This window comes from Mobula hypostoma, chromosome 5 (assembly GCF_963921235.1).
Source record: "Mobula hypostoma chromosome 5, sMobHyp1.1, whole genome shotgun sequence".
Classification (NCBI taxonomy): domain Eukaryota; kingdom Metazoa; phylum Chordata; class Chondrichthyes; order Myliobatiformes; family Myliobatidae; genus Mobula; species Mobula hypostoma.
The window spans coordinates 34,957,744-34,978,085 of NC_086101.1; the positions used below are offsets into that span (position 1 = coordinate 34,957,744).

At 39.4% G+C, this 20,342-nt stretch overlaps 1 protein-coding gene across 3 annotated transcripts in view; it reads right to left on the minus strand.

Annotated features, from left to right (window-relative positions):
- The window catches only part of si:ch73-390b10.2 (Golgi pH regulator), a 68,380-nt gene that overhangs the window by 13,589 nt on the left and 34,449 nt on the right, over nt 1-20,342 (minus strand). For 2 of the 3 annotated variants that reach the window (XM_063048366.1, XM_063048368.1), the window contains exons 8-10: nt 8,713-8,824; nt 6,775-6,861; nt 4,266-4,358 (exon numbers count right to left, since the gene is read on the minus strand). In XM_063048366.1, the coding sequence (XP_062904436.1) occupies nt 4,266-4,358; nt 6,775-6,861; nt 8,713-8,824 (292 nt within the window). Of the gene's footprint in view, nt 1-4,265; nt 4,359-6,774; nt 6,864-8,712; nt 8,825-20,342 lie in introns of all 3 variants that reach the window. The other variant, XM_063048367.1, reaches the window with a different exon arrangement.

Below are 20,342 nucleotides of genomic sequence, written 5' to 3' on the forward strand. Positions count from 1 at the left end.
CAGTGTAAGGAGTGTCTGTACATCCTCCCCATGGAATACGTGGGTTTTCTCCAGGTTCTCTGGTTTTTTCCCCACAGTCCAAAGACTTGGCGGGTAGGTTAAGTAGTCATTGTAAATTGTCTTGGGTTTAGGTTGGGGTTAAATCAGAGTTGTCAGGGGTTGCTGGGCAGTGCAGCTTGAAGGGCCAGAAAGGCCTATTCCGTGCTGTATCTCTAAATAAATAAAAATAGATAGTTAACGTCAGAATTCACTCTGCAGTTTGAGAGGGAGAAGATAAAGTCAGATGTATCAGTATTACAGTGAAATAAAGGGAATTATAGAGGCATGAGAAAGGAGCTGGCCGAAGTATATTGGAAGAGGACACTGCCAGGAATGATGGCGGAACAGTAATGGCTGGAGTTTCTGGGGGCAATTCGGATGGCGCATGTTAGAACCATCCCAAAGGTGAAGTAGTATTCTAAAGGGAGGATGAGGCAATCGTTGCTGACAAGGAAGTCAAAGACAACATAAAAGCAAACGAGAAGGCATATGATAGAGCAAAAATTAATGACATGTTAGAGGATTGGGAAACTTTTAAAACTAACAGAAAGCAACTAAAAAGCCAAACGGAGACTAAAGATGACATTTGAAGGGAAGCTAGCCAATAATATAAAAGGGGATAGCAAAAGTTTTTTCAATATGTAAAGAGTAAAAAAGACGAGAGAGGATATTGAACCACTGGAAAATGGCATTGAGAGGTAGTAATAGGTGACTAAGAAATGCGGATGAACTTAATAAGTACTTTACATCAACCTTCACTATGGAAGTCACTAGCAGTATGCCAGAAATTCAAACTTCAGGAGCAGAAGGTAGTATAGTTGCTCTAAGGAGAATGTGCTTCGGAAGCTGAGAGGTCTGAAGGTAGATAAGCCACCTGGACCAGGGTTCTGAAAGAGGTAGCTGAAGACATTGTGGCGGCATTCAAAATGACCTTTCAAGAATCACTAGATCCTGGAATGATTCTGGAGGACTGGAAATTTACAAATGTCACTCCACTCCTTAATAAGGGAGGGAGGCAGAAGGCAGCAAATTGTTGATCAGTTAGCCTGACTTCAGTGTTTGGCAAGATGGTAAGAGTCCATTGCAAAGAATGAGGTTTCGGGACACATGATAGAATAGGCCGAAGTTGGCATGGTCTCCTCAAGGGAACATCTTGCTTGATAAATCTGTTGGAATTCTTTGAAGAAAAACAGGCAGAAGAGACAAAGAGAGTCAGCGGATGTTGTTTATCTAGATTTTCAGAAGGCCTGAAGAGGTGCCACACATGAAGCTGTCTAACAACGTAACAGCCCGTGGTATTATAGGAAACATACAAGCATGGATAGAAGACTAGCTGAATGGCAGGAGGCAAAGACTAGGAATAACGGGGGCCTTTCTCTGGTTGACTGCCAGTGACTGGCGGTGTTCTGCAGGGGTTGGTGTCGGAACCGCTTCTTTTTATGCTATATGTCAATGATTTAGATGACGGAATTGATGGCTTTGTGGTCAAGTTTGCAGACAATATGAAGATAAGCTGAGGGGCAGGTGGTGTTGAGAAAGTAGCAGTCTGCTGAATAACTTACAACAGACTGGAGAATGGGCTAACAGGTGGCAGATGAAATACATTGTAAGGAAGTGTATGACCATGCACTTTGTTTGAAGGAATAAAGGCATATATAGTTTTCTAAATGGGGAGAAAAATCAAAATTCAGAAAAGGGACAGGAGTCCTTGGGCACAATTCACTAAAGGTTAACTAGCAGGTTGAGTCGGTGCTAAGGAAGGCAAACTCAATGTTAGCACTCATTTTGAAAGGACTAGAAAATAAAAGCAAGGCTGTAATGCTGAGGCTTTATAAGGCATTGGTTAGACTGTACTTGGAGCATTGTGAGTAGTTATGGGCTCCTTATCTAAGAAAATATGTGCTGGCATTGGAGAGGGTGCAGGAGGTTGATGAGAATGATGCCCAGAATGAAAGGGTTAACATGAGGAGCATTTGATAGTTCTGGGCCTGGACTCACTGGAGTTTAGAAGAATGAGGGGTGAAACTCATTGAAATCTATTGAAAGGCCCAAATAGAGTGGATGTGGACAGGATGTTTCCTATAGTGGGGGAAACTAGGATTGGGACCCAGCCTCAGTAGAGGAACATCCATTTAGAACAGAGATGAGAGGTATTTCTTTAGCTAGAGGGCAGTGAATCTGTGGAATTTATTGCTACAGACAACTGTGGAGGCCAAGTCTTTGAAGTGGAGGTTAGTAGGTTCTTGATTAGTCAGGATGTCAAAGGTTACAGGGAGAAGGCAGGAGAATTGGGTTGAGAGGGATAATAAATCATCCATGATGGATTGGCGAAACAAACTCAATGGGCTGAATGGCCTAATTCTGCTCCTATGTCTTATAGTCTTATGTTCTTATCTCAATTGATCTCTGGTTCCAAAAAGTATCTTGGGGGAGCTTCAGATGCCCACTGCCATGTGTGATACATTCTGACATCACCTTGAACATCCAGGCACTATTTCTTCTCTAGAAGTATTAGTTCTCCTCTAGCCATTTTATAAGAAAAATCAAGTTAATTTCAGCCTGGAATGGGTTCAATATCATTCAATCTTTTGGAAAAGAGTTTCAGATTACATCCACTCTTTTTGAGAAACAAAAAAAGAGTAGAAATTTTCACTCTGTGTACACCAAAACTAATTGAAACAGGTGAAGGTCAAACCATTAAGTAATAAATCAGTCGCAGCACAAACAAAACAGCAGCAAAGTAGATTTTTTTTCCCTCAGACTATTCTGTAGTTTGTTGTCTTAGTAAATGCTCCACTATAAGGGCATCTATCTAAAGGGAAAAGTCAAACAAGGTGCTTATAAACCATAAATTATTAAGGTCAAAGTCAGTAACCTGTCACAAAACAGGAACCACACATCAGTTAAGTCTTATCTCAGCCTTCCCTGATCCAAAGAAAATAACCCCACTTTTCTTTGTAACGATCAAGATAAAGATTATTTTTTAAAAGATCAGCTTTATTTGTCACATGTACTTTGTAACAGGCAGTAAAATGCATTGCCTGTGTCAGATCAAATCAGCGAGGACTGCGCTGGGCAGCCTGCAAATGTCGCCATGCTTCCGGTGCCAATATAGCATGCCCACAACTCACTAACCCTAACCTGGCAACACCTTCATAAATATGAGCAGGGCTGAAGGGCCTGTTTCTGTGCTGTATAACTTTATGAGGCTGAATTCCAGCTGCACTTTCTCTTTCTATAACCAGGTAATCAAGCATGCAGTCCTTGAGCTGCTGTGTGTAGTTCTCACATAACCTAGATGGTATAATTAATGGTTTAACTATACTTCCTTTGCGTTTTTTGTGATCCGCTCCAGGATTCTGATGTTCTTCCACACCTTTCAGTATCACCTGCTACAATTCTGATGCCCACCTACTCCTGCCCAAACATGTTACCTATCTGGATTCAATTCATCTGCCATTTCTGCCTGACTGACCAGGTCACCTGTGTTGCCCAGACTAAAGCTTGCTCCCCAGTGCCTGCTCATGGACAATTTTTTTTTAGTTATCTGCAGGCTCCTTTTATCATGCCCCATTTTCTTGGTCTGATTATGTTGCAGAAAGCAAAGGACCAAGTATTGACTCTCATGTAGCCCCTCTAGTAACATTACACCTGTCACCAAAAAAAAACTGTTGCCACCAAGCAAATCTTGGACTGAGTTTGCCATTCTCCCTTGGATTCCACGGGATTTTACTTATTTGACCGGAATACCATCAGGAACATGGAACCTTGTCAAATACCTTGCTAAAATCCATGTAAACTCTAACAAACACATGCCCTCATTGACTCTCCTTGTTATCTCTTCTGAAAAATGAATCATTAGTCAGATATGACCTTCCCTTAACAAAGAAATGTTGATAGCCCCTAATTAATCCTTGCTTTTCTAACTGAAGATTTATTCTGTCCATTGGAACGGATTCCAGTAAATTCATTACTCCCACCCTGGCATCCAATTTTATGCCTTCCTCACCTGTAAACAAGTGAAGCAGACGAAACTAAAACAAGTTGGATTGGGAATTCAGAACAAATTTAAATTACAAAGTTCAGCTGAGATAAACTGACGGCAAGAGTTATACAAATCAATATGAATGTCACCTAGGTTCTGAGCCTGCTGCTCATAGCCAATACGGAAAGCATCTCCAACAATGCCAACCCGGAGCACTGCATTGCAGAAGTGTTATACTCACCATAAAGATTTTCCAGACACAGTATATAGAGAAAAAGTACCCCAAAAAATTAAAATATTTTCCTTGGAATGTTTTTGAATATTCAATTCTTTCCTGTAAAAGATAAACAGGATATGTATTTTCAGCAATGTTTCCGTCCCCCTGGTGCAGTGATGAATAGCAGAGTCAATTTAATTTCACCTTCAGGTTAGATTCACCATTCTCCCAATCCAGTTATTTTCCATTAATGTGCCACTTTGATGACCATGATCTACTGGTTGTGCTTGACTGCATCAAAGCTATTCAATTTACTGAGATTACACTGGGTCAAAGGCACGATGAGATAGGAAAGACAAGGCTCAAAAAAGTTGTGTTAAGCTTTTTACAAAATCACCGGCTTGAATCTTGTGACCACTTTTGGTCACCTGGCCTTAGGAAGTACGCTAAGAATTTGAGAAGGGCTTAAAAATTTGGACTAGTGGAACAGCTCCAATAATGAATGATTTCACTTCTTGGGAGAGACTGAAGATGAAATAGTTTCTCCTAGAATAGTCAGTTCGTTACAGGAAGATTTTATAGGAATATTCAAGATAATGAAGCATTTTGAAAGAACGAATAATAGAAATGGACAGCAGAACTTGCCTGTTTTATCTCCTTAGCCTCCACCCTCCGCTCAGATTCACCTGGATCATTATCAACACCCTCTTCCTTTTTCTGGATCTTTTTGTCTCCAACTCAGGTGACATACTATCCACTATTAACCACTACAAATCCGAGGACTCCCATAGCTACCTAGACTATACCTCCTCCTACCTTGTCTCCAGTAAGGATGCCTTTCCTTTCAGTTTCTTTGTCTCTGCCACATTTGTTTTCAAGATATGCCCTCGTTTTTCAGGAATTTTAGTTTACGGAACCCTCTCTTGCATTTCCTCCACTACTCAGATGTCTGCTCCTGACCACCCTCTGCCAAGCCAGAATAGAGATGGAGTTCCCTTATTCCTCACCATTCTCTGCATCAGTCTCCACATCCAGTACATACTTTACTATTTCTGCCAGTTGCAAATGGATCCCATCACCAGACGTATCTTCTCTTCCCTCTCCACTTCACCTATTTTGCTTTCTGTAAGGACTTCTCTCTGTGATTTGCTTGTCTGCTCATCACCCCCACCCACCCCTCCTCACCTCCTGACAATATGCCCTGCAACCAGGTGTAAAACCTGTCCTTAAACCTTCTCCCTCACCACCATCCAAGGACCTAAACAGCCCTTCCAGATGAAGCTGAGATTCATGTGCATCTTCTCCAACCTGGTCTTCTGCATTCATTGCTCTCAACATGGCTTCTCCAAAACGAACCACAGACTGGGCTGCTATTTTGCCAAACACCTATGCTGTGTACACAACGGCTCACTTGACCTTTCAGTTGGATGCTGCCTCAACTCCCTTCCCATTGCCACATTGAACTTGCTGTCCTTGCTTTCTCTACTGTCACATGAAGCCAAACGTAATCTAGAAGAACACCACCTTATATTCCAGAGAAACACACTCAAAATGCTGGAGAAACTTAGCAGATCAGGCAGCATCGATGGAGGAATAAACAGTTGATGCTTTGGGCTGAAACGGTTTATTCTCCTTCACAGATGCTGCCTGACTAGCTGAATTCCTCCAGCATTTTGTGTACGTTGCTCTGGATTTCCAGCATCTGCAAAATCTCTTGTGTTTACCTCATATGCTACTTCAGTACTCTAAAACGCAATGGTTATGAACTCTGAATTTTCCACTTTCAGGTAACCTACAAACCACCCCTCCCCCCTAATTCTTTTCCACTCCCACCCGGTCATTCTAGGTCCTCTCACCCTTTGGTCACCTTATCACACCCCCCCCCCCCATTATCTCAGTATGTTGCCATTCTCCACCTGTCCCATCCTCCTCTTATCTGGTTGAACATCACCTCCATCTTGTCCCTACCCTCTGCTCATCTTGCCCCAACTCACCTCGTTCCACCTATCACCCACCAGTCTCAGCCTCACTCCCTCCTTCTCTTTATACTGGCTATATTCCCTCTACACTCTCAGTCCTCATGCAGGATCTCAACCCAAACTGCCAACCACCCCTTTGACTCCACAATGGTGTTCTGACTTTCTAATTTCCTCCAGCAGTATTTTTTGATTATGGAAAACTTTTGACACTAAAGTGCTGGCAGAGGTTGTGATTAATGCAAGTCTGATAGGATGTTGGAAGCTGTTTTCAAATTGGAATCGAGTAACTAATTGAACAATGAAAACCAAGGGCTATGAGGAAAGAGCAGATGGAGTGAGACTAACTGGATAATTCTTTCAACAAGTTGGAAGAGGTACTGAGCAATATCTATTAACAATAGCTTTTGTAAAAATGAGTATGTGACATTTATAATACCTTAAAATTCATAACCTTTTCAGCAAAGGATTTTCTTATAAATATATAATGGACAAAGTCAAGCCAATACTCTGCATAACACTGGAAATAGAGGACAAAAGGTCAATTTAATCATTACCTTTGTTGCATGAAGATCAACTGTTTCAAGAAATAAATGTCGGCTCAATTCTTCCAGAGCATCTACTTCCTGCTGAATATGTGAGAGATCTGAGCAAGGGTGTTAAAGAATAGAGCAAATTGGTTAAATGCACACACTGACTTGCAAAGCTTATTAGCTGGTGGACTAACAATTGTCATGTGAATATGAATATTGAAATATCATGTGAAGATGAATATTGGAAGTATCCATAATTTTTGAATATGACTATCAAGAAGTTGTTAGTTACTTATATTTAAAAGTTCCTGAAGAGCTATTGGGTGTGCTTCAAGCCTCCCAAAGCACAGAAGTTATATAAAAGAACTGAACTACATGCAAAATAGAAGGTTTACAATGATGGCATGAGATAGACTCATGGAGTCATAGAAAAATACAGCACAGGAACAGGCCTTTTGGCCCATCTAACGTGTTGAAATATTTAAATTGCTGACTCCCATCGGAACTACAACCCTCCATAATCCTATCATCCATGTACTGTACCTATCCAAACTTCTCTTTAAATTGAAATCAAGCTCACATGGCACCACTTGTACTGGCATCTCGTTCCACACTCACACAACCCGGACTGAAGAAGTTTCCCCTCATGTTCCCCTCATCCTTCTCACTTTTCACCCTTAAACCATGACCTCTAGTTGCAGTCCCACCCATCCTCAGTGGAAAAAGCCTTTGAGAGATGATTTCAGATCCTCTCTTTCCTGCCCACCTGGCTTCACCTATCACTTTCTTGCTATCTTCTTTCCACTCCCTCCACCTTTTTGTTCTGGTACCTTCTTCCTTCCTTTCCAGGGCTCAGTCTGAAAAGTTGACTGTTTATTCATTTCAACTCCTTGATCCAGAAAGGAGGAGGATTTGCAATCTCTTGCTTGAGGGGTAGTTCTTAAGGGGAAGCACATGACGGAAAAAGGAATAGAAGGATAATGATGATATAGTTGGATGAAGGAGGATTTGAGGAAGTTATAGTTAAGCTTGAGGTCCATTATCTATCTGCTTGCTTCTGCACTGTAACCTCTACAATATTCCATATATAGTAGATTCCAGTTATTGGGCCATTGGTTCATTGAGGCAGCCGCTTATTTGGGTCAACTCTTAAAAACCATTCCAGAAAATAGCTGAGATTCCCTTTGTTTTTTCAGGGATATTATACTGCTTAATTGGGGCAGGGGACTGTTGCCGAACAGTTGCTAATTGTGTACTTATGTGGCTATTACACACTACACCGTGCTTAGAATGAACCATTTTTAAAACAGCATCAGTTGTGTATGCTTGTGTTCAGAAAGAAGTGAATTTGTCACTGATAGTTGGTGAGAAAAAAGCAGTAAAACAATTCAGAACAGTTTTGCTCACGGTGGTTTCAAGCATTCAGGTCTAGCTATGCCAGAAACAACCAGGACTGAAAATGAAGTTATTTCACTACTTCAATGAGTAAGGAACTATGAAGAATTTGAATGTGTTAACAATCATCTGGAATGTTACAATGAAAATGAAGATTTGGAGAATGTAATTGTTGAAAGCATTGTATGAAGGCAGTCCATTATCTGCAATTATTTTGTTCAAAAGAATGTGGCTGTGAATTGTCTGTCGATCATTCTTAGGAACTAATACAGTTTTATACTGCTGTAGCAGTATTGATAGTGTTCTAATTTGTTCTGTATGTCATTTAAATATATAATTTGGTACTTAATTAACTGGTAGTTTGTCTTCTCTATACCTTTTTAATTATTTCCATGAAACGTGAGCTAACTGGGGCAGCTGCTTAATTGGGCCAAAGTGTACTGGACCTGATGTATCTCAATTAACTGGAATCCACTGATATTTTTTAAAAAATTACTTAGAGTAACAAGGTCCATCTCCATTTGGAAGGAGAATAAATTTCATGCTATTTAGTTGACATAAAAGGATATTTTCACCATTGGAAGATGATGATGTCACACTTTTGATCATTCCCCAAAAGCCTGCAGGCTTATTTAGTACTTCTCCACGCTGGTACATCATCCTCCTGGTCATAGCAATTCTAACAGGGAGGGAAACAAAAATAAGAGGTTGGATGTCTTATACCAGCTACCTATGACACAATACACTTCCAAACAGTGAAAAGAAAATCCAGATCTTACAGAACAGGCAGCAAGGGGAAAGACTGGGTCAAACCAAATCAGAACAGGTGACTCAATGTGACTCGAAATATTCAGTATACTATGTTAAACACAGAGAGCCGGATATGGGAGGGGGAGGAACTAGAGCAGTGAGTCAGCGGAAATGCCGAATATTCGAATGTTTTGTTATAAATATAGTATATAAATAGCATCATATTTACTGTTTCTTTCTAGAGAATGGATAGAATCAGTAGATAGTTAGAACTAATGAGTTGACTATGGTTATCATTATCTATTAGTCAATACAGCTCAATATTAATCACCTAAACATCAAAGGGCCATAAACAAGATGCTGGAGGCAGCAACTGTAGAGAGAAGTGGACATTCTGAAGGGTCCCACCCCGAAATGTTCACTGTCTTTCTTTCTTTTTCAATCTTTTTATTAGCTTCATAAAGATATAAACATGACATGGTAGTAGTACAAAGTTATTGGGAACACATTGTTATAATTAACATAAGTGATTATAAAGCCAAATAATACTTAAATGATAAAACTCTCAATCATATAGGATACCAATGAATAATATAAAACAAAGAAAAATATATAAACAAAAATCATGAAAAAGGAAAAAAAAAATAACCCCCCCCAAAAAAACTAATCTAAACAGAAATAATCAACTAAACTAAAAAAAAAGTACATATAGAAGATGAATTAACTAATTGAAGAATTTTTTTCCCATTTTTCAATCAGTAAAGTAATCTTAAGTTCCCTTTCCCAATCAGTTTTAATTGTATTAGATACATCAGGGCATAAATTCATAATAATATTATAAATAATTGCTACAACACCTTTCTGAGAAAGATTTAAATCTAAGTTTTTTTCCAAAATATCCATTGGATATAAGTGTGGAAAATTAGGAGAAACAGTAATTAAAAAGTTTCTAACCTGCAGATATCTAAAAAAGTGAGATCTAGGTAAATTATATTTATTAGATAGTTGATCAAAGGACATAAAACAATTATCCAAAAATAAATTAGGAAATCGTACTATACCTTTGATTTTCCAATCTAAATAAGCTTGATCCATAGTGGAAGGTTGAAAAAAGAAATTAGATATAATAGGATTTGCTAAAATAAATTGCTTCAACCCAAAACATTTTTGAAATTGAAACCATATATGCTATGCTTAACTATTGGATTATTAATTTGTTTATACAGATTAGAAAGAATGAAAGGAAGTGAAGTCCCTAAAACCGAACCCAAAGAAAACCCTTGTAATGAATTACACTCAAGATTTACCCAATGTGGACTTGAAATTGCATTCAAGTCTCGTAATCAAAATTTTAAGCATCAAATATTAATTGCCCAATAATAAAATCTAAAATTCGGGAGCGCTAACCCCCCCACTTTTTTAGATTTTTGTAAATGCCTTTTACCTAGACTAGGGTTTTTGTTCTGCCATATATATGAAGAAATTTTTGAGTCAACATTATCAAAAAAAGATTTTGGAATAAAAATTGGAACCGATTGAAATACATACAGAAATTTAGGCAAAATAATCATCTTAATAGCATTGATCCGACCGATCAGAGACAAAGACACTGGTGACCATTCAGTAAACAAAAGTTTAACTGATCAATTAAAGGTAAAAAATTAGCTTTAAATAAATCTTTATACTTTTTCATGATTATAATCCCTAAATATATAAAAGAGTCAGTAACCAATTTAAATGGTAAACATCCGTAAATAGGAACCTGCTTATTTAGGGGAAATAATTCACTCTTATTAAGGTTTAATTTGTAACCAGAAAAGTTACTAAATTGAGCCAACAAAGCTAAAATAACAGGAATTGATTCTCCGGATTAGAGATATATAATAACAAATCATCTGCATATAGTGATAATTTATGTATGTTCACTGTCTATTTCCCTCCGCAGATGCGGTGTGACCTACTGAGTTCCTACAGCATGGTTGTTCATTGCCCCAGTTTCCAATATCTGTAGTCTCCGGTGTAACCATCAAAGGGCTGTGCTGCACATCATGGAACTAAGGGACTAACAACTCCTTTGGAGTACTTGTATGGCTGATTCGGTTGAGTTTCTGATCAGTGGGATGTTGGTGCTACTGAATGTCAAGGACAGGTGTTTAGATTCTGGAGTTTTGGAGATGGTCATTACCTGGTCCTTTTGTGGCATGAATGTTACTTGCCACTTATCACTCCATGCCTGTATCCTGCTGCATAAAGTTGTGAACAGCTTCCTTCACAAAGGAGTTGCGAATAGGAACTCCTATTGTGTTTGAACACAATGTAAACATCAGCAAAAATTACCTGATTTAATCATCCTGCTGACTACAGAGCCTTTCTGCTACCTATACTCCAAGAGTATTTTGTTAGGTGTGATGTGCTCTGGGATGTCCTGATGTAGCAAAAGGTGCTAAAGGACTGTGAGTCATTCCTTTTCCTTTCCATTTTTGATAAGCAGCCTTTACCTCTCTCTGTGAATTGCTGTCAACTACCTGCCACAAACTGCTGTCAACTTGAGTTTCAATTGGATTTTCTTATATAGGAAAAGTGATATGCAAATGTAAGCTCTCACTAGAAAGACTACTTATAGAGCTGTCAATTAACCATTTTAAAATCTTATAATTAACTTCTTCACCAATTAATGCATTGTTTTAACACCTTAATTGTGTATATTGATGGGAAAGAAATTTACCAGGCCTTTCAAGTACCTTCAGTGTGTTCCATATGTAGCCTGACATTCAGCCAAGATTAACTAAATGACATACAATGCAGGGCAAAGTGGCTGCTTCTTCTTATGTCCTGACAGGTGGAGTACGGCGAATCACACTATGCAGATTTGCCAATCAATGAGGAGTGACGGAGGGAAGGTTAGGGATGTGGGCAGAAGTGGAAATTTCAGTGAAAAGAATTTCCCCTGACAATTCGACCACCTAAATCAGATTGAATTTAAAACATAATGCATAATCCCCTTAAATTAAATCATTGAATCAATCCTTTTTGCACTGATTCCCACAAGCTGTAATATTTACAAGAAGGACACATCTTTCTGCTTGGTATTTCACAACCTCAAAACCACCCAAAATGTTTTACGGTCAAATAAACTGTGGTCAGCAGCCAACTTGTGGATAAGGAGCAATATTACAGTTTTATGAAATAGTGACACTGCATCTTCAACCTCATGTAAGAAAGTAGGTGGAGACACAGTTTAAAATATTATCCAAAAGACAAAAATCCAACAACATCACTGCATTGGAGCATCGGACTGAATTTTTGAACTTAATTCTCTGAGACAGGATTTGACCCCACGATATCTGACTCAGAGGTGAAAGTGTTACCAAGGCTCACACCTACCTACTTAATTTAAAACTTTTTGAGAAATTCCATCTTTTAACTTCAAAAAATGAATCAATAGAGTGGAATTCACGTAGATACTTAAAAGACTCATTGATGTCAGCAACGAGCAATTTTCAACAACTTAACCATAATCTTTCAACCTTGTCAAGATTCAATATTCAAATTATTAGATGCAGATACCAGTTTTTCCCCATTACTGTCTTGTGCTCATCTATTTGTTTTCTGTAACATATTTTGAACACTGATAGAATATAGAAATCTACAGCAGATTACAGGCCCTTCGGCCCACAATGTTGTGCTGACCATGTAACCTAGTCTAGAAACTGCCTAGAATTTCCCTACCACGTAGCTCCCTATTTTCTAAGCTCCATGTACCTATCTAAGAGTCTCTTCAAAGACCCTAACCGTGTCTACCACCTTCGCTGGCAGTGCATTCTATGCACCCACTACTCTGTGTGAAAAAACGTACCTCTGACATCCCCCCGTAACTACTTCTAAGCACCTTAAAAATATGGCCCCCTCATGATAGCCATTTCAGCCCTGGGAAAAGGTCTCTGGCTATCCACACGATCGATGCCTCTCATTATCTTATACACCTCTGTCAGGTCCCCTCTCACCCGCTGTCGCTCCAAGGAGAAAAGGCCAAGCTCACTCGACCTATTCTCATAAGGCATGCTCTCCAATCCAGGCAACGTCCTTGTAAATCTCCCCTGCACTCTCTCTATATTATCCACATCCTTCCTGTAGTGAGGTAACTGAACTGAACACAGTACTCCAAGTGGGATTTAACTACGGTTTTGTACAGCTTTAATATTATTCAATATTTTTAGATACACTAACTTATTACACCTTCGATCTTCCAAGACTGGAAAATTCCAGTGGCCAGTCAGCTGAAAACAAATCATGCCTTGCATTGTGCTATCTATGAAGTACTGTAGAGAATCTCCTACAGAGACAAAATCCTTCAAAAGTAAAACTATCTTCTTTATTTGTTATGGAATTAAAATAAATAAACACATTTTAATATTATGTCCTTCCAAAACTTGACAAAATGGAACAATGGAAGAAATTACCAATCCCTTTACAGGACAGAAGTTCAAGGGGATTTTTAACATGGATATTCAAAATCACAAATACATCTGGTGGATATAAGTTACAGCTGTTTCTATTGGTGGGGGAGTCAGTAACCGGAGAGTATAAATTTAAAGTAACTCCTGGCAAAATAACCGATGGCAAGAATAGGATTTCTGATTTCTAAATGCACCAAGATCTTGGGATTTGGAAAATAGTGCATGAAAGAACAGAGGAAACAGATTTAATGTGAATTTTCAAAAGGAGAAAAAAAAACACCCCTGGAGGAATTCAGCAGGTCAAGCAGCATCTGTGGGGAGGTGGGAAAAGTATTGTTGCTGTTTCAGGTTCAGCAGCTTCTGTGGAGGGGAAAAGAATTGCTGAGTGTTCAGGGTTCAGACCTTCCCTCCACAGGTGCTGCTTGACCCAGCGTTCTTTCAGCAGATTGTTTTCTGTTCCAGATTCTACAATCTCTAGTTTCTTGTATTTCATTTCAAAAGGGGAATTCTATAAATACCTAAAATAAAACAGCTTAGACTATGAATAAGGAACTAGAAAGTGCACCTACACTGGGACTCTACTTAACGCAAGTACTGATTTGTCATAGAACCTTTAGTTCTTTAATCCCAACACTCAAAGGTACATAACCCCTACACCCTGACACAGTGGTGCCAAGATAACAACCTCTCCCTCAATGTCCAAAAAACAAAAGAGCTGATCACAGATTACAAGAGGAATAGAGACAGGCTAGTCCCATTCAACATGGGACTGCAACACTCACAACACGCTGGAGGAACTCAGCAGGTCAGGCTGCATCAGTGGAAAAGATCGGTCGATGTTTCAGGACTTGACAAAGGGTTCCGGCCCGAAACCTCGACCGATCTTTTCCACTGATGCTGCCCGACCTGCTGAGTTCCTCCAGCGTGTTGTAAGTGTTGCTTTGACCCCAGCATCTGCAGATTATTTTGTGTTTTCAATGGGACTGCAGTTGAGAGGGTGATTAGTTTCAGTTCCTCAGCATATACAGCACCGAAGATCTCACCTGGACTGTACACACCAGCTGTGTGGCAAGAAAAACACAACAGTATCTCTTCCACCTCAGGCGACTGAAGAAGTTCTGCATGAGTCCTCAAATCCTCAAGACCTTTTACAGAGGCACCACTGAGAGCATCCTGATTGGCTCTATCATCGCCTGGGATGGGAACTGCCCCAACCTTGATCACTATAGAGAGTGGTATGGACAGCCCAGCACATCTGCGGATGTGAACTTCCCTCCACTGAGGACATTTACAGCAGCAGATGCGTAACGAAGGCCTAGAAGATCATCAGGGACACCAGTAACCCCAACCACAAACTGCTTCAGCTGTTTCTATCTGGCAAACGCTACCGCAACATTAAAGCCAGGACCAACGGGCTATGGGACAGCTTCTTTCTACAAACCATTAGACTTATAAATTCACACGTCTGTACATTGCGACAATGTCATAATGCAAAGATTTTTACTCCCTCATGTTGTGTGACGGACGTAAGATTTCTTTCTTTCTTTTTCAATTTTTTAATTAGTTTCAACATCATACACATTACAAAAAGTAAGTACAGAGCAATTGGGATTGTATTAATTAATAATAATTATAAAAGTTTACAGTCAGGGCACACATAGTTAGTAAACATCCCAAAATCACACAGATTAACAATAAAATATATAAACAGTATACATAAAATACAAAAATACCATAAAAAAAGTAAAAGAAAAAAAATATATCCTCTAAAAAAAACTAATCTACCCAAACTAAAAGAAAACTAAGGAAAAGAAAAAGAAACGAAATGGCTATTATGATACCTCAGATAGAACCAATAGTGTCGTCACTTCCGCTCCTCTCCCCATATATTGAAATCACAAAATAGATTTGGCAAGGGTCAAATTACATCATGTGGAAGTATTGAATAAATGGTCTCCAAGTCTCATCAAATTTAATAGATGGCTCAAAAATGACACTTCTAATTTTTTCTAGATTTAAACAAGATATAGTTTGAGAAAACCAATGAAATGTAGTTGGAGGACTAATCTCTTTCCAATTCAATAGTATAGATCTTCTAGCCATTAGAGTAACAAAAGCAATCATCCGACAAGCTGAAGAGGTCATTTCCTTTTATATCATCTCAATGTGTACTTAAGAATGTATAAATAATTGTAGTTTTATACATATAAAAAAATGGAAAAGGTTATATGTGTGAAAAAAGTACATGATAATTGTGAACTCCTTATTCAAATAAAAATAAAATAAAAAAAAACCAAAAAAAAAAAAGTTGCCCGTTCAGGCTGTGTGCTGCTATGCCTGGAACCGGCAGTGGGAGTACTGAAGAGAATGGGCCACATGGCTGTACTGGGGATTGTTAACACCATCTACACATCTGGGAGACAACTGGAACCCACCCCGTGGGATGTGAAGGAAAATGCTGTCATTCACTCTCATTTTTTTGGCTGCACAGGTATCTCCAGTCCAAAGATTTCTCTATGACAAGAAGCTCAAACACACACCCTGACCCACTCAAAGCCAATCCCCACAAACAAGGTTTGTACATTGCCTCAAACACTCCCTGCATATGAGCTGCAGGGCAATAAGACAAATTTAACCTTTTCACCGCTGCAGGAGAGCCGTCACCCGGGTTCCTGGTGCAGCAGTGCTGTAAGTAACACAATAATATATGAACATTGTATTAATTCTACGAACACTCCCGTACATGAGAATGCACTCTCAGTGCTCAACACGTACCAGTGTAATTGGACAAACTCAGCACTAGGACTATGGTCTGAATGATCTCTTTCTATTCTGCATAATTCTATCTTGAGTCATTAATTTGTTGATCTTAATCGGGACACCTTTATGCAGTTCATGGCATGATTTAAATCCACGAAAGCCTTTTCTTAAACTAAATGCATATTTATTTAAAACAGAACATTGGCAGAACTCAGCGGGGCAGCAGCATCCCAAAAGGCGCAGACTGACATTTTGGGTTGAGACCGTGCATTAGGACTTTATTCTTGCTTACCTAATAAGACCAGGGAAGTTAGAACTGCATTTCACTTACTGTAAGGTGCAAAATGTGAAATATTTTCCAAATCACCTTGAAAAGCCGCAGTACTTTAAGTGCGTCTAACTCTTCAACTATGAAACTGAAAGCTTCAACTTATGGCAAAAGAGACCATTTGTTTTAAGTCACCACTTCACATTTTTCCTGCTATTGGCCATTAAATTTCTTGCTGGAATTCAATTTTCCACCCTTTTTCTAAAGTGTTTACAGCTTCTGCAATATTAATTTGATGAGAATATTTACTGCAGTCATCCCTGGTGCCACGAAACAATGCAAACTAATAATGTAGGTCACAGACCTGACATGCCAAGCAGCTTAAAAACCACAATGATATCAGAATGAAGATTTTCTGCAAACCACAAGATGCATAAGAAAAGGTGAAAAGCTTTCAGACTCTAGTTGCACTGCAGTTAAACCACATCCGCCAAAAACTCTTTTGTCCTTTAACAATATTATGCGTATTAGCAAGACTATCAGTGGGAATTGAGCAGATAGAACAAATGTGAGGCAGTCTCCCATGTGCACAGTAAGTACCAAATTTTAAAAAAAATGGATAAATCTTTGTGCAAAGTTTTTTTTAAGAAAAGGAAACTGAAAATAAGACCACAAAATGCACTCACATAGTGTGAAATTTTCAAAGAACAGGGAGCTCATCTCAGCAAGCCAATATTTATCCTTCAATCATGAGGTCATATTGCTATTAATGAAACCTTGCAAAACACACAGCTGTTTCTTACGTTATTACACTGACTTCACTTCTTGGAATTTCTTGAGAGTTCTAAAGCCCCAAGGCCAGGAAAGGTATAATATAAATGAAAAGTCATTGATTTGTTAATCAGGTTGGATACTGCAGCTGAGTAAATATATTAGCCTGGGATGCACAGTTTAATGCAGCCCTGAAAAGGCTCAAGCAAGTGATACTGATTGGTATTCACACTTTAAGACTAATATCCTTCAGGAAAGAGACTAGAGAAAACGTAGCACTACGTTCGAAGGATGTGCTGGGTTTGTAATTAGTGGCATTCCGCAGGGATCTGTGCTGAGACCTCTGCTGTTCGTAATGTATATAAATGACCTGGATGAAAAGGTAGATGGGTGGCTTAGTAAATCTGCAGATAATACCCAGATTGGTGAAGTAGTGGATAGTGTAGAAGACTGGCAAATAGCAGATTGAGTTTAAATGTGAGGTGTTGCAGCTCGATAGATCAAATGCAAGGAGACAGTACACTGTTAAGGACAAGGTACTTAAAGAGTGTTGCTTAGTAGAGAGATCTTGGGATCCAAGTTCATAGCTCCTTGAAAGTGGCTATGGAGATTGATAAGATGGTTAAGAAGGCTCATGGAATGCTTGCTTTTATTAGTCGAGGCACTGAGTTCAAGTCAGGAGGTTACGTTGCAATTTTATAGAACTCTGGTTAGGCCACATCTGGAATATCGTGTACAGTTCTGGTCACCCCACTATAGGACGGATGTTGAAGCTTTGGAGAGAGCGCAGAAGAGGTTAACCAGGATGCAGCCTGGTTTAGAGGGCATGTGTTATCACGAAAGGCTAGATAAACTTAGGTTTCTGGAGCGTCGGAGACTGAGGAGAGATCTAACAGAGGTTTACAAGATTTTAGAGAGGCATAGATAGAGTGGACAGAGAGCATTAGTTTCCCAGGGTTGAAATGTCTAATACCAGAAGGCATGCATTGAAGGTGAGAGGGGGAAGGTTCAAGAGCGATGTGAAGGGTAATTTTTTTACTCAGAGAGTGGTGGATGCCTGGAATGCACTGCCTTGCATGGTGATAAAGGAAAACTTGAGACTTTTGGATAGGCATGTGGATATAAGGAAGATGGAGGGATATGGACATGGTGTGGGTAGGAGGGATTAGTGTTTGTACGTGTTTTTGTTTTGCTTTTTAGCTGGTTCAGTACCACATTTTGGGCTGAATGATCAGTTCCTGTGCTGTACTCTTCTATGATCTATGAATCCCCTCTGGAATATAAATGAATGAGATGCAGGATCAATCCTCATTTATTAATTGGTTTACACAAAAGCTTTGACCTCTCTAACATCCCTGTCACTATCTCTGGATCATTTTTATTCTGAATATTGTTGTTTCTGAATGGCTGAGCCTTTAGTTCTTTACTCCGTTTTCATGTGCCTCCCTTCCATGCAGTTATGGAAAGGAATGGATGTTTCAAAAGTGGGCTTATCACTAGCCCATGAAATTTACAGTGCGTTCTATCTCAATGAGCCGCACCACCCAGCAACCCACCCTACTTAACCCTAGCCTGATCTCAGGACAATTTACAATGACCATTTGACCTACTAACCCGTACATTTTTGGAGTGTGGAAGGAAACCGGAGCACCCAGAGGAAACCCACTTGCTCATGGGAAGGATGTAGAAACTTTCTACAGATGGCGTCAGAATTGAAGTCCGAACTCCAATGCCCTGAGCTGTAATGGCATTGTGCTAATCGCTACACTACCATGGTTCCCTGGTGGTTTACTGCCACATATTTATCCACCTCAAATTCACTGACAAACTAGGTGAAAAAACTGCACCATGATTACTGAAACAACAGGAATTCTGCAGATGCTGGAAATTCAAGCAACACACATAAAAGTTGCTGGTGAACGCAGCAGGCCATGCAGCACCTCTAGAGATGCTGCCTGGCCTGCTGCGTTCACCAGCAACTTTTATGTGTGTTCCATGATTACTGTACATTTTTAGTTATATTACAACCATTTGTAACAATACCACACATTTTGACAAAATATCCAAGCCCTTCAGTAGGAATGTCATTAGATAACATTTAACGCTAAGTCATATATAAGAAAAGGTGAGCAAAACTTGGGCCAAAAGGTTCAGTCTTATTGAGCTCCAGGAAATACGGGAGTAGAGGTTTGGGGTGGAAATTCCAAAACTTTGTACCAGGATTTGAACTTGTTAGAATATATACCTGCGCTCCTTCAGGTAGCATCTGTTTTAAAATTTTCATTGTGTTCAGACGCTTCCATGATTCCTATTTTTTAAATCTCCTCAAAGTTTAAAGTAAAATTTATTATTAGAGTACATACATGACACCACATAGAGCCCTGAGATTCTTTTTTCTGTGGGCATACTTAGCAAATCTATAGAACAGGATCTGTAAACATCAGGAACTGTAAAGTGTAAACAAACTCTGCAAATGCAGATATAAACAAATAGCAATAAGTAACAAGATAAAAAGATCCTTAAATGAATGTAGTATCCCTTTATTTTCAACAGCCAGATGGTTGAAGGGTAGTACCTTCTACCTGATGGCAGCAGCGAGAAAAGAGCATGGCCTGGGTGGTAGGATCTTTGATGATGGATGCTGCTTTTCTATGGCAATGTTTCATTTAGGTATGCACAATGATAGGAGGGTTTTACCCATGATGTACTAGGCCAAATCCACCACCTTTTGTAGGATTTACCTCTCAAAGGCATTGGTATTCCCACGCCAGGCTATAATGCAGCTAGTCAGCACACTTTCCACTAGACAGAGGTTTGCAAAGGTTTTTTACGTCATGCCAAATTTCTGCAGACTCCTGAGGAAGTAGAGGTGCTGTTGTGCTTTCTTCACAATTATATCTATATGATGGGTCCAGGACAGGCTCCTCCAGGTCTAACCCAGCAAAAATTCTAAACTCCTCCCAATATGATTTCTTTAGACCATTGATTTTAATTGATCCGTACTTGGTGTCTCTTCCTTCAGCGACCTGGGTGCTAAGCTCTGGAATTCCTTTGCCTAACCCATCCTTTCTCAACCTTTTTGCCCCGAACAAACCCTTGAAAAAAATTTTCAGGTCTTGGGGAACCTCTGCATAAAAATTATTATATCAACAGCTCATGGTACATTAGTGTGATCAGTAAGTTGCAGATAT